We start from the raw sequence: 13650 nt of genomic DNA on the forward strand, positions 1-13650 counted from the left end.
AATTATTTGCCCCGTGGTAAAACGTCTTTCCATATATAAACTTTCTAAAAATGTGAAATTCTACTCAATGGTTTTAGAGTCCTAAGAGCAGCCTCTGCTGATGCATGAGGAAATTGTTTCTCCGTTTTTCCAACAGAGGCAACAGTTTGCGTTGCCTGTCCGTGAGTAGTTGGCGAGGACAATTCAGCTGAGGTACGTGTGGCACTTGGCAAAACAGGCAATCCTTCACTGACTGTATGTTTTAAGTAATTGTGGTCAACGTCAAAAGCGTCTGATACTGTGAATAATATAGATAAAACCGCAGTGGTCTTGCGGTCCTCTGTAAAAACTTCTGGTGATCCTTCTTAGAATAGCCCCATGCCTTTTCCATCATTAAATGTGAATACTGCCCTACTAAAACTTGAACCCCCCCCCGTTTCTGTGACACGATCTTTGAGCCAGGAGCTCGCTGCTCCAAGCCAACGCTGTCGCGGGCGGGCCTAGCCGCGGGGAAGCGACGTGACCTGCCCAGCCCCACCCCGACCTGGGCGCACGGAGCCGGGGGCCGCCTCAGCAGCCCCGCCTGGCCCGGGCTCCCCTCAAGCCCCTCGCCCGCCGGCTTCCCCCTCACAGCCCCAGCCCCCGGGACCAAGCGGCGTCAGCGGCGGCCGCAGCCAACCAGCGGCAGCCGGGAGCGCCCCCCCGTCCCCTCCCCGCCTCATAAAAGCCGCGGGCCGGCGAGGCGGGACGGGGCGGCGGCGGCTCCTGTCAGCGCCGCGTCCCCGCTCCGCTCCTGTCAGCGCCGCGTCCCCCGCCCGGCCCTCGCCTCCCGTGCCCGCCGGGATGCTGCCCGTGGTCGCCGGGCTCCTCCTCGCCGTAGCCGCGGGCGGCCGGGGGGCGGCGGGGGAGCAGGAGAGCCCGCCGGGCAGCCGCTTCGTCTGCACCTCGCTGCCGCTGGACACCGCCGGAGCCGGCTGCCCGCTGCCCCCCGTGCCCATGCAAGGCGGCGCGCTGCCCCCCGAGGAGGAGCTGAAAGCCACGGTGCTGCAGCTGCGGGAGACCGTCCTGCAGCAGAAGGAGACGATCGGGAGCCAGAGGGAAGCCATCCGGGAGCTCACCGGCAAGCTGAGCCGCTGCGAGAACACCGACGGCAAGCCCTGGAAGAAGGAGATGGGCAAGGGCAAGGACACCATGGGCGACCTGCCGAGGGACCCGGCGCAGGTCATCGACCAGCTCAGCCGCACCATGCAGACCCTGAAGGACCGGCTGGAGAGCCTGGAGGTAGGGCCGGGCAGGCAGCCTTCCTCCTGCCCTAGCCTCCTGTCCGAGGCCCTCAGCATGACACCACCAGCACGCTTCGGCTGTGTGGAGCTCTGCGAGCTGTCCGGTCGCTTGGCCGGTGTCCCTTGAGGTCTTGGCTCATCTGCTCGGCTTAATGGTAGCAGCCCGAAGGTCTCCTCTCCGAGTGTGTCCTCAGTGTGGGGGAGAGGTTATGGGATTTTTTCAGTGCTTGATTTCTGTACTAATATGCCTAATTTTCTGGGAATGTGGCTTCATAGGGTTTGAGGTATAACGCTGACATCTGTAGCGATAAGACCTTGGCGTATGGTGCTGAGCCAGCCAGTGGTGACAAGGAGTTTGAGTAAGGCAGGTTGTGAAGATGAGGTGATGGATTTAGGGCTGGTGTTGAATAAAAAGGTTGTGATTCTGTGTGACTGAATACAAAGGGGACTTGATCCAAGCTCGCTGACAAAGGATTTCCATATGCTTTTGGACAGTGCCCATGGTTGAGTGGCACTTACAGAAACAATTTATAGAGTATCCCACATGAATGGTGCTGGGCAGTGTGTTTTGTCTTCCACACACAGAGAGATCCATAGGTGTCCTGTCTCCTACAAGCATTCAGTGGTGCTGGCGAGGATGGTAACTTCCTAAAGGTTATTCTCTGAGGTCTAAACACTGGGGACTGTTTTTCAGGTAGTTCTGAATGATCAGGTTGTGTAACAACCTCTTCATTAACATTGCTGGGTTTTCGAGGCACCTGATGTTGGCTTTTTTCTTTTTTTTAAAAGGTTGTAGAAGGGAAGCTCCACTAGAGTGAGATGTAGGTAGGTGGAACTGTTGGTTTCCTGGTATGCTTAAAGATACCAGTGTTATTTAACAAAGATTTTTGGTTGTTGCAGTTTAAAGAAAAATGCTTTCACTGTTAGTTTCTACAGTTGATCTAAAGAGCATCTGACTCCATACTCTGCAAGTCAAAACTGAGGAAACTTTAGTTTGGTAAATTTGCTTTAGAAGTTGTTAAACTTTTTTTGTTGAAATAATAGTTTTTTCTATTTACTGAAGTTGGTAATGTCATTTGCAGTAAGTAAAGCAAAAACTGACTTATGCACCACATGTACCCATAGTAAAGGAAATGCATCAAACCTGGCTTCCTACACTGATTTTATTGAACTTGAATTTATGAAGACTCCTTCATGTGAAACACTGGAAGCCTCTAACAAAAGTGCCCTTTTGTTTCAGGACCTGTTTTGCTACGGTGCTGATAAAAGCACTGAACATGACAAGTGCTAAAAAGCAATGCCTCTTTTGTACTTGCTGGAGAACTCGATGATCTTGCTTTCTTTCCTTTTAGTCAGAAACATATCCACATTTAACTTGTTGTTTTAGAAATGGCAAATTTTTTCTTCTCCTTTCCCCTAAAGCACCAACTCCGAGCCAATGTGTCGTATGCAGCACTGCCTAATGATCTTCGAGAGATGCTCCAGCGGAGGCTTGGAGACCTGGAACGCCAGCTCCTGACCAAAGTGGCCGAGCTTGAGGATGAAAAATCTTTGCTTCATAATGAGACATCAGCCCATCGGCAGAAGACAGAGACAGCCTTGAATGCATTGCTAGAAAGAGTGTCTGAATTAGAAAAAGGTAATTTGCACAGAATCTAAACACTTCCCCATGCTGATTTATTTTGTCTCCTCCCCCCTTCCACCACACTAGTTTAAATGTGTGTGTTGAGGAAAGGACAACAGTCTGCTCCTGGCTAAAGTGCTGGACTGAATATTAGGTAACAGTGCAAATACTTTCTTCCTTCCTTTCTTCCTTCTAACAGTGCAAAATTCCTTTCTTCCTTCTGTCAGAGGCTTCCTGCATGGCTTTGGCTTCCTGTCTCTTATCTTGGCATATGTGAGTGTTTAGAATGAAATACTCAGTGTTTGTGAGGTGGAAAGTTAAATAAAGAGGCAAGTGGAAATAGGAAGAAGTATGATATTGGTGTCAGGTAATTACCTGGGTAATGTCAAGTACACATCTAAGTAGAGCTGCCTTTATTTGGACTGAAAATAATGTAGGCTAAGCTAATTAGCACACTGCCTTTGATGTAATAAATGGTGTCTTTTGCCAGAACTGTTTCCTGCTACTTTGGAAATGTCACTGGTAGAATAAAGTCTTTCCTTCTATTGCTGGATATGCCATTGAGTAACTGCTGATACTTGAATTGTCCTATCTCAAGTACATAGCCTTTGGAGTTTATAGTAGATTACACATGGTGCCAATGGGGGACACTCTCTTAATCCTGGTCATTTAATCTGATACTTGGGTTAATTATTACTGAGATCTGTATGCTTGAGTAGGGTCCATTTATTTGAATTACAAATGTCTGTGAAAATGAGCTGAAGAACAGAACTGTATTTCTGGACTGATTATATACACCTACAAAGTAGACAGTGTAGGACTAGAGTACTGTTAAATATCACTGTCCAATCTTTAAATGATTTTTCCGAAGTGAATAGGCTCTGTCTGTAAAAGGAGCTTAATGGACGTGCTTTCAAAATGGCATAAACATGCATATCTCATGAATTTTAAAACGAAGCCTAATGGAACCATTTGTATAATACTGCATTAATGTTTTCATTTAAAAAGTGTGAAGGATAGGGAGAGGAGGAGGAAGAAGAACTCCGGTATTGACTCTGTCATTTAATGCTTTCCTGAGAGCTAAGATAAAACCTACACTGCAACTAAAATTCTGGAGAACTGGTGGCCTGTTAATGTCTTATGTGGCAAGTATTACTAGTCCATGCCTCTGAAAGATGTGACTCATATCAGTAAGTCATCAGAAAGAGAAAGGCAGTAGTGGGAGAACAAGAATGTGTAATTTGCTTGGGCTAAAAATAGCCCCTTCCCAGCTTTTTTTTTTGTGTGTGTGTGGGGAAGAGAGAGGGCTGTCTTCCTATAAGTCTCCAGGGAAGTGAAGTATTTGGGCCAGCAATCAAGACACAGGCTTTCTTTTGGTTGTGTAATTTGCTGTCTGTTACAACACGGTTTGCTTAGCTGTTCTGTGCCTTTGGCTCCTCAGTCAAATCAAGGTGAGGGTAATAATGACCTAACAACTTAATGAATCTGTAGATTAAAGGCAGTCAGTATTTGAAGTGATCTGACATTTTTTGAAAACAGCATTTCTACAGTGCTTTTATTTTAAATGACATGCTGTTTAACATCTATTCCTGCCAACTAACTAAAGTGCCATAAGCACCTGGTCGTTCTGAGACTAACTGGAGGAAGAACTAACCTTCCAAGGTGGCAGTATGAATTTGGGATTTTTATCTGCCACTATGACAGAAGTCTTTAGTTACCAGTGGAGCAGAAGAGCTTGAAGTTCATACAACTGTCCTGATTGCCAAAGTCTTCTGGTAATTTATACCAGTTGTCTCCTTCAACCGAAGTACGTGTTTCGATAAAAAGCAGGACTGATGGGAGGACTGATGCCGCAACTGATAGCGCCTGGCCTTAAATGTGATGCATAATTTTGCTGGAAACACGGACAAGTCACTTGCTATATTTAAATCCAAACCCCTTTAAAAGGGAATAACAATATTTTTTGCCCACTTTGTCCACAATCAATTGAGATTCTTTAGGAAAAGGACTGTTTTTCACTGTGCATGTACACATTGCCCAGAACAGGAGAATCTTGGTACCATTTGGAGCTGTGGATGTTTTTGAGTCATAAGGACAAACCTTAAAAGTGCAATTAAGATGAATATTGTTTGTTCTTTTCCAACCTATTATTGCTTCCTTAAGCTCTTTCACACAGTGACTAACGCTCTCAATGGAGTAAATTTTTTACTATTTTGACATGGGCTGTGCTAGCCTAGTGGAGGTTGCTCAACATTAGCCTTAAGACCCTACTTTTATTTGCTTATAAATTTGGAGTATTGCAGTTTTGGGGCTGTAAGGTCCTCAAGACAGACGCAAGCATCAGACAAGCTTTTTCTTCTTCCACCCCCTCTTTCTGTGAAAAATGCAGTCAAAACACTTCAGTTGCTTCTGAGAATCAGAACTGAAAGAATGCCAACAGTTTAAAAAATTCATATGAAAATTGTGGCAACCTTTTGTGACAGCAGCTCTTCATTTGGATTGGAGTGTGAAATTTGGCCATTTGGATTGAACTTGTTTTGGGAACGTGAGTAAAGGAAATGGGTGGGAATCAGGTTGTTAAAAGGTTGAGGTTGACACTCTACTACAGAACAATGGGGTTTTATTTTCTGGGCACAATGTGGAATTTCTCTCTTCCATTTAATATACTTAAATCTAAAAAATTACTTGCACATAACTACATCAGCATCATTTTGGTAGTTCACAAGTTTATATCACATTTTTCTTTATGTCACTTTGAACTTCAGCTTTATATTTGAGTTCAGAACTCTACTGGATTTGTCTATGGGTAGAAAACAGTTCTAAATTTAACTGCTTTTTGGAAGCTTTCTGGAATATATTAAATTTTTTGTTATTTCAGATTGGCCATCCAAATCAAGAGCATCAACCTGTTTCTCAGTCTGCTATCTATAAAATTGGGATACTGCTGCTAGCTCCCTGTGTAGAAGTAATAGGAAAAGAAGCATCATTTTGAAACACTGTCATGCTTTAATAATGAGTATAGTAGAGATTCACTGCTTAGTAACAGTAAATATGTTTTAAAACAGTTTGAATTGTGTGAGATAGGAAGGCCTCCAGCCATGAACTGAGCAATGAAGAAAGAAAATATTTAATAGCCTCTCATTAGTTGTATGCCATCTATTATTTTGCTCTGAGTGAGGAGGAAAAAGAAGTAATTAGCATGATGTATATAAAATCTAGTTGTATGCTCTAACTGTGCTGCAAAATCAACACTGACACAAAAAATATACTGAAGATTAGTATCCTCTTCAACATGAGTAAAATTAAAGTTTCTCAATATAAATTATATTATTTTCCTAGCCTGAATTACATATATATTGTTTTGGTTGATGCTAAAGATTTTTCTTCCTCAATGTAATTCTAGGTAGCAGTGCATTTAAATCACCTGATGAATTCAAAGTGTCCCTTCCTCTTCGCACAAACTACTTGTATGGGAAGATCAAGAAGACTCTGCCAGAGCTGTATGCTTTTACTGTGTGCTTATGGCTGAGGTCAAGTGCTTCTCCTGGAATTGGCACTCCATTCTCATATGCTGTTCCTGGGCAGGCTAATGAAATTGTCCTCATAGAGTGGGGGAATAATCCGATTGAACTGCTAATTAACGATAAGGTAAGAATCCGTTTCACGTCTACATAGGCAGAATAACACTGTGTTTCTATGCCTGAACCCTGGGTACCTCTGTGGTAACTCATTCTCTCTGAGAGAACCGCCTCTGGGCCTTTGGGATGGTAGAAGAGTGTGTACCCGTCTGTTGTTGCCCATCTGTTTGTTGCAAATTCATAAAAGTACTATTAACAAAGTCAAATGGTATATGTATTTGTGTATTGAGGCAAGGCAGTGTGACATCTAGGTATGCTGTGCTTGTCCTCTCAAGTTACAAGCGGATCTTAGCCTCTTGAATTTTGTATCCCATCATTTCTTTTTTATGAAAAAGAAGCAGTGTTTGAAGCCACACTACTACAACACCTGTGAGATCTAAGCTAATTGCAGTATTCTTATCTTTATAATCCTAGAAGTTCTGTTATGTTACAGTTACCTTGGCAAAAAGTAGAGAGCAAAAGGCATGTAACTGTGGCTACTTTTATTATGTTTTGTGACAGAACATCATTTGAAACATAACTTTTTCAGACTTATGTCTAGATGCAGAAGGCAACATCTAATTGTCCCGTATGACTTCACACCACTGATGGTTTTTGAATTAGACCCGAGGCGAAACAAGACCTGTTGAAACTCTGCATTAAAACGGACTGGATACTTCCTTTTTCATCACCTTCTGTTTGGGTTAATTATAAAATGTAAATAGTTGAAGTGAGTGGATTTGAATCAGTGTGAGCAGAACTAGATTCTAAACTTTGCCCAAGCTGTACTGTAGTGTAACTTGCCTTCAGGCACATCCCTTGTTTTCTTGGGCCTGTTAGGTTTCCTAGTAACTCACTGTTCTCTGAGGGATCAGGTGTTTACAGATTTACAGCACAACTCAGCTGGTTCAGTCACATGGATGGTTAAGGACTTGTAACAGTCCTACCATCCTGCCAAATCAATAAAACTGAAATCAGGTTATTTTTAATGGCTTGTGGAAGAGAAGGAGACTTGAGCATGCTTGTTTTTTCGCAATAACTTTTCTTCCGTTAAGTATTGTGTCAGTTGTACTAACATTTTGATAAGTTTTTCTTTCTCCCATATCACAGCTGCTTCATAGCCCACTACATTTATGTCTTTAGGTAAGCTTTTAGATCAAAGTCCTAAAGGAGCAGAATCCCTGCATAACAGCCTCCACAGCAGACCGATCTATTTGTCAGAGTTCTCACTGCAAATGGTGCAGGCAAACTGTAGACTTGAAGAGGAACTTAACATGAGCACTGGAGTGAAAGCTAGCAGTGAGATTTCAGTAAATGCTGCAGATAAATGTGCAGTATCACTGGGTTGATAGCAGCTTAGACTCTGGTACTTGTGTCTCGATTACAGATGAAACAAGGTCCTACATCTGGAATAAAAAGCACGCCCGTTTTCCTGAATACAGGAGAGCTGGGACAAAATAGGAAAATGTGGATTAGTATCTGCCCCTGAAGTTTATGCCTCTGCAGACAGTAGATAAGTACAGGCCCTTTACAAACATCATGCTTGAACTGCCAGACTTGGTTTACAACATTCGTTATTCTTTGGTTTTCTTGTTGTTGTTTTCATTGTAGGTTGCCCAGCTCCCTCTCTTCATTAGTGATGGAAAATGGCATCATATCTGTATTACGTGGACAACAAGAGATGGAATGTGGGAGGCTTTTCAGGATGGAGAGAAGCTTGGCACTGGGGAGAATCTTGCTCCTTGGCATCCAATTAAACCTGGAGGTGTCTTGATCCTGGGTCAGGAACAGGTAAGTGAATGATTGTGTGTTCCAAGGTTGTGTTGTTTTGTTTTGCTTAAAAAAAACAAAACAAAACCCCACAACACACATGACCCCACAAACAAACAAAAAGCCCAATAAAAAAGACAAAAGGAAATAAAGACTCCCCAAGCAAACAGCAGCTGTGAGTCAATTTGCTTGTAAATGCTTGGTCTTCTTGTATATGTAGTATCTGAAAGATTAAAACAGCAACAAATACTTAATATAATCATACTTTGGTATAATATGTTTAATTTATTAAATATTCAGAATATTCATGTTGCAACTCATCCCCACTCTTAATGCTACAGGGTGCAGCTTTGTCAATGATCTGGGTAATACCTTAAATGACATCCTCAGAGCTAGGTTGCTCAGTGCTAGCAAAGTGGCCGCTGAAGTTAGAGAAAAGGACAGAACTGGCCAGTGCTGTTGTGTAAGCACAATCAAAAAGGAGCTTCCTGAAAGCAGACCAAGCCTACTTGCTTTGAATTTTTTTAATTGAAGCCAAATTGGCCACCCCCCTTAGCATATTGCTGTTTTTTTTTTCCTCTCCTCATTATCCCAAGAATAGTCAGAATGTTAGCCCCAGAGCCCCAGATTAGATGAAAGAAAGTGTTTATGGGGATGAGGGGACCAACAACTGGGCACTGGAGTTCTTGTGGGTGTATTGGGATCTTCTATCCTGATAACCTAAGTGCCAAGGGGAATTCCCTCTAGGCTGAGTTGTGTGGCTTTTCAGGTGCACACATCTTTACAGTAGTGGATTCTGTCACTAATTTAGAAGTTGATGTCTACTTTAAAGATAAGTGGGAAGGGTATGAATTCTACATCATATATTTGGTTTCTCGTTAAAGGTAGTGGTAAATAGCTCTCTTAATGCAAATGCTAATAAAGTTTGAATATTAGTATTGCCAACAGATGGTGTTCATGAGGTTGAGGGTAAGTCCTTTCTGAATATGGGAAAAGAATATTCAAAATCCTTTGTTTTAGGCAATAGCTTAATGAGATATTAACTATGAATTGTGTGGCTCTATTATCGTGATGTTTTTATCTGTTTGTTCTTTGGATGATTATATATATATTATTCTAATAAAAATAATTGATTGTAACGCATAGCAGGAAATATTCTTTCTCCAGGATTCCCAGGTTCACTACTGGGCAAGGCAATGAAGAATTAATTTTGTCCTGATGCTGATTTCAGTAGCTCCTTACCCATGACAAAAGTGACAGAATGGTAAATTCAGAATCCTAATACACTGCACGGCAGATGCTCCAGCTCACTATTAAATGGCTGGCAGCTTTTTCTGTAACTCTCTCTTGCCATTGCCTGTACTATGCTTGGCTCTGTCCTGTGCTACCAGTTCCATGTTAGTCTGATCACACTGTCCTTTAGTAGTGAGTTGAGCAAATAAACACTTCAGGCTTGCGCAGTAACAGTTGGCGTTACTCATTTGGTTCAGCCAGCAGAAGCCTGTGAATCCAGATCCAAAGATCCCATCTTGTAGTCCCTGTGGACCATTGGTCAAGGGCTGCAGTAACAGTTTAATCTATAGCTATGAAGCTTTGAGTGATCTTACGCATCTATGTAGTTCTTGCTGAAGCTTTCTTGTGCCAAGCTTGCAAAATGAGTCCTAAATCAGCCTCAATATTTAAAGCTGCCTTCCTGCTCTGTTGCTTGGGGGCAGGGTTAGTTAAGTGTAGCTGTAACTGTAGGTGACTGTATACCATTGTGTGATGATGTACAGTCACTACTGTTTGCTTTGAATTGTTTGGAACCATTTCAGACTGGAGCTTTTACCTGTTCCACAGAATGACATCTTGTTCAAAGTAGCCCTTCTAGAAACTTGAAGTTGCTTGTCCCTGTCACTTACCTCTGTGCCCCCTTTTAGCAGCGTGGCTGTGGGTGGGAGGGTCTTCAAGTTTGGTGAAGAAAATGCTGAAATAATCTTCTCATCTAATCCTAATTCTTGTGTGCCTGAAGGACACAGTAGGAGGAAGATTTGATGCAACTCAAGCCTTCGTTGGGGAAATGAGCCAGTTCAATATATGGGACAGGGTCTTAAAAGCTGAAGACATCATGAATATTGCTAACTGCTCTACCAACATGCCTGGCAACATCATACCCTGGGTTGATAACAACGTTGATGTGTTTGGAGGTGCAACTAAATGGCCTGTGGAGACATGTGAAGAGCGTCTGCTAGATTTATAGCTGCAATTGTTTCCCATTCAAGTGCCCCCTTTAGTAGGACAATCTTCTGTGCAATCTAAAGCACTTATTTTTCTTTGTCCTTCCCTAACTCCTTAAAAAAAAGAAATAAATTGCCTCAGTGGAAAAAAAAAACACAACACACCGTAGTTTTGGGGCATTGAGCCTGACAATGAAAGAAGCACTTCTTGTCTAGAGCAGCCCTTCTTTTCTTATGGGCTGATCCAGAAATATGCTTTGGCCTGCAGCTGCCTTTGGGTTAGGCCCTACTTTAGGACATGAGTTCTTCTGACAGGGATGGGGAGCAGTTGTCAAAAGGAGTGCTCTAGTTAACATGTTAATGTGCAGTGCTAACACAGCACGAAGACTTAACAGGCTAAATGTGAATCCTTCCTTCCAGTCCATTGTCTCCCCTTCGAATTGAAGCCATTCTTTTTTAGCCCTTTTTAAAGAAATCACTTTATCCTTATATTACAGTGATTATGGTGCAACTGTGGATAGAGCAGAACCGCCACTGTCTGAGCGCAATGGTCTTGCTTCTTAATTTACAGTTCAGAAATCTTTATTTTATGATAAGGAGGCAATGTATTTGACACATGCTATTCTAGTTCAATTTGCAGAAAGGGCTGTGTAATCAGCATAGCTCCACTGAAGTAGAGAAGCTTCAGGTAAGGCTCTGTCCCAAAGCCTGTCTTTCCCTAGCCAGGATCCCTGTATAGATGGTTGGATGAAAGATTGTATTTGTATTTTCTGTAGGCTGAATGTACTGAATTTGTAGTGACCTGGCTTGTAAACTTTTCTCTATTGTTTCTCTTGCTTTAGTCCATGTCTCTTCTTTAAATATACAAGCTGTGATTAGGTGAATTTCTGTTTTCTTTTGCTTTGAAAGGCCTTTTTATGAGCAAGTGCCAAAGTTCAGTTTCAGCTTGCTAAGAATCACTATATATTTTTCCAACATAAGTCTTCTGCACTGTTTTCTATGTTATTATAATGGTCCTATGTAACATGTGCTGGTTCTTTCAATTCTTGTTGACTGTCTCTCTTCTGTAAGCACTGGGCTGACTACTATATTTTTTCATTTTCTCTAAATATTTTGCAAACAATGTTGCTGTTTTCCTTGGCATTGACGTGACTACTTAGTTTGTGGCTCGCGGATAGCAAATGCACTGTACTGGGAAAGAGTTAATACTTTTGTTATTTAAAAGAAAAAGAATTTAAAGGGGTGGGGAGGGGGAATTTATATAGCTAAATATCATATTTTATTTTTCATATGTTTGAATTGTAAGAATAATATGGTGACAGTCCCATTTGTAGGATAAAGTTACATATTTCCATTAATATGTAGTATGCTATTCTTAACAGAAAATTCTTATAATGAACTTTTAATTAAAATGCAATGTAAAATGAGTCTCATAATTACTTTGTGGTCACACAAGACATTGAATGTTCTTTTTCATTATTGCTGTGAGTTCTGCTAATATTTCTCTAGTCTGATAGAAGTACAGACCTAACAAATTGATTTTTCTGGAGTTGCCTTAATTCCCTACATGTCTTAAATCACAATCTGTGAACCAAAAGGGGCTTGGTGTGTGTGTGTGTGTGTGAGTTGTGTGTGTTACCTTGCCTGGGGACCCCGGGGTGAGTCTCTACATTTGGACGTCGGGGGGTGTTGCAAGCTCTGAGGCATCACCTCCTGCTGTGATCAGACAAGTGCTTGTTTGTGGGGTGGCTCTATGGGAGTGGGATGGGACAGAGTAAATGTTTGTTTTTCATTTTTACAGTAGTGAGAAACCAAAAGTATAAAAGTTTGCTGCTGGATGAAAGTGGAGCTTGTAGGCATCTTAAGAGTCCCAAGCCAGTGTGAGAAGAGCAGTTCAACAAACAGAAAGAAGAGACTTGTTGAAGTGTGGTAGCAGAGGCAGTACATCTGTGCCAGTTGTAAAGTGTGGCGTCCACAGCATCTAACAGTAAACAAAATGCTCTGCTTGGTAAGCTAACAAGCTGATGGTGTTCTCTGTAAGAGAAAATCAGCTGCAGCAGAAATGTTTCTCTGGCTCTGACATTCTGATATCCTTCTCCATCCATGGAGAATTTGAGGTTTCTATGGAATATTACACAATTAGATTTCAAAAGATCTCATTTGGATTTGTTAAACAAACGAAAAAATCTCCACAACAGGGTTGGTATTTCCCATCCCTGCAAGAAAAAAAAACAGACCTCAACATCCCAATGTTGTATGTCCTAAGGTCAAGGAGAGTGTAAAATTTCATTCTATTCTCATCTTGTGAGACCATCTTACGGGTCAGAGACCTGCAGGGGTATCAGCCTTCTACTTAATCCACCCTTCTTTATCAGCTTTTTTTTAAAATAAACTGTAGGAACTGAAGACTGGCATTCTCTGGGGTGAGGGCTGCCCTTTAGGAAATAGCTTTTGCAGATCTCACTCAGTTCTTGAAAGGATGCAATGGTGAAATTGTCTTGGACATCTTCCTGCATGGCTGGGAGCCTGCAGACAGAAGCGCTCTATCATTGGCAGTTCGGTGTTTGGGATTGGTTTGTTAGTAGGGAGAAGGAGAAGGGCTTTGCTCTTCAGTTGGCCATGCTGATCTTTATTTGGAGAGTTACTCAAACACGCTCACAATTTTAGTCCTGTCTTTGGTACTGCCTAGCAATGAACACCTGAGTAAGAAACTGCACCTGGGTGGGGAGGTGGTGGTGGTGGTGGTGGTGGTGGGTGGGGGCTGTAATTGCCTCGTTGAGTGCACCTTGAGAACACCTGCTCTGGGGGCTGCTCTTAGGTGGGCTGGTCCTGGGCAGCAGCTGCCTGACTTCTGGGGTTTTGCTTTGGCTGTGAGAAGTTGAAAAGATTCAACTACAGGAGTGTAACAGAGCTTCGGAATGGAAATCAATGCTAAAAGTAGTTGCTTTCTTCCAAGGTATGTCAAAGTGTTTGGGCAAGAGGGCGTTTGGGGATGTTCATCCTGTTACAACCTGACCTAGAGCTTGGATGGATCTTCTCTGCTAAAGATAAACAGCATAGCCCTCTGGTTGCTTTTTATTGACTGATTACATAACTGAGACTGTAGGGATCTGGAGACAGGATTTTTTTTTTTTTTAAGATGCTTATTCTTTAGTAAAAAC

At 42.4% G+C, this 13650-nt stretch overlaps 2 protein-coding genes across 3 annotated transcripts in view; both read left to right on the top strand.

Moving 5' to 3' along the window:
• The first annotated feature begins 699 nt into the window (after positions 1 to 699).
• NPTX2 (neuronal pentraxin 2) lies at positions 700 to 11913 on the top strand. The gene is made up of 5 exons (XM_080556651.1): positions 700 to 1260; positions 2685 to 2901; positions 6290 to 6534; positions 8115 to 8294; positions 10285 to 11913. The coding sequence occupies exons 1-5, from the start codon at positions 823 to 825 to the stop codon at positions 10510 to 10512; spliced, it is 1308 nt and encodes a 435-aa protein (XP_080412777.1). The 5' UTR covers positions 700 to 822; the 3' UTR covers positions 10513 to 11913.
• Positions 11914 to 12063: 150 nt separating this feature from the next.
• The window catches only part of LOC308178273 (uncharacterized protein), an 81510-nt gene continuing 79923 nt past the window's right edge, over positions 12064 to 13650 (top strand). For both annotated transcript variants that reach the window (XM_080556684.1, XM_080556685.1), the window contains exon 1: positions 12064 to 13445. In XM_080556684.1, the coding sequence (XP_080412810.1) occupies positions 13408 to 13445 (38 nt within the window). In that variant the 5' untranslated portion in view covers positions 12064 to 13407. The remainder of the gene's footprint in view (positions 13446 to 13650) is intronic.

Source organism: Anser brachyrhynchus (genome assembly GCF_964034855.1).
Source record: "Anser brachyrhynchus genome assembly, chromosome: 15".
Lineage (NCBI taxonomy): Eukaryota > Metazoa > Chordata > Aves > Anseriformes > Anatidae > Anser > Anser brachyrhynchus.

Coding starts and splice junctions, on each gene's coding strand:
- NPTX2 (XM_080556651.1), top strand. CDS start 823: ATGCTGCCCGTGGTCGCCGGGCTCCTCCTCGCCGTAGCCGCGGGCGGC. Junction 2,902..6,289: donor AGTGTCTGAATTAGAAAAAG/GTAATTTGCACA, acceptor ATGTAATTCTAG/GTAGCAGTGCATTTAAATCA. Junction 6,535..8,114: donor AACTGCTAATTAACGATAAG/GTAAGAATCCGT, acceptor TTTTCATTGTAG/GTTGCCCAGCTCCCTCTCTT.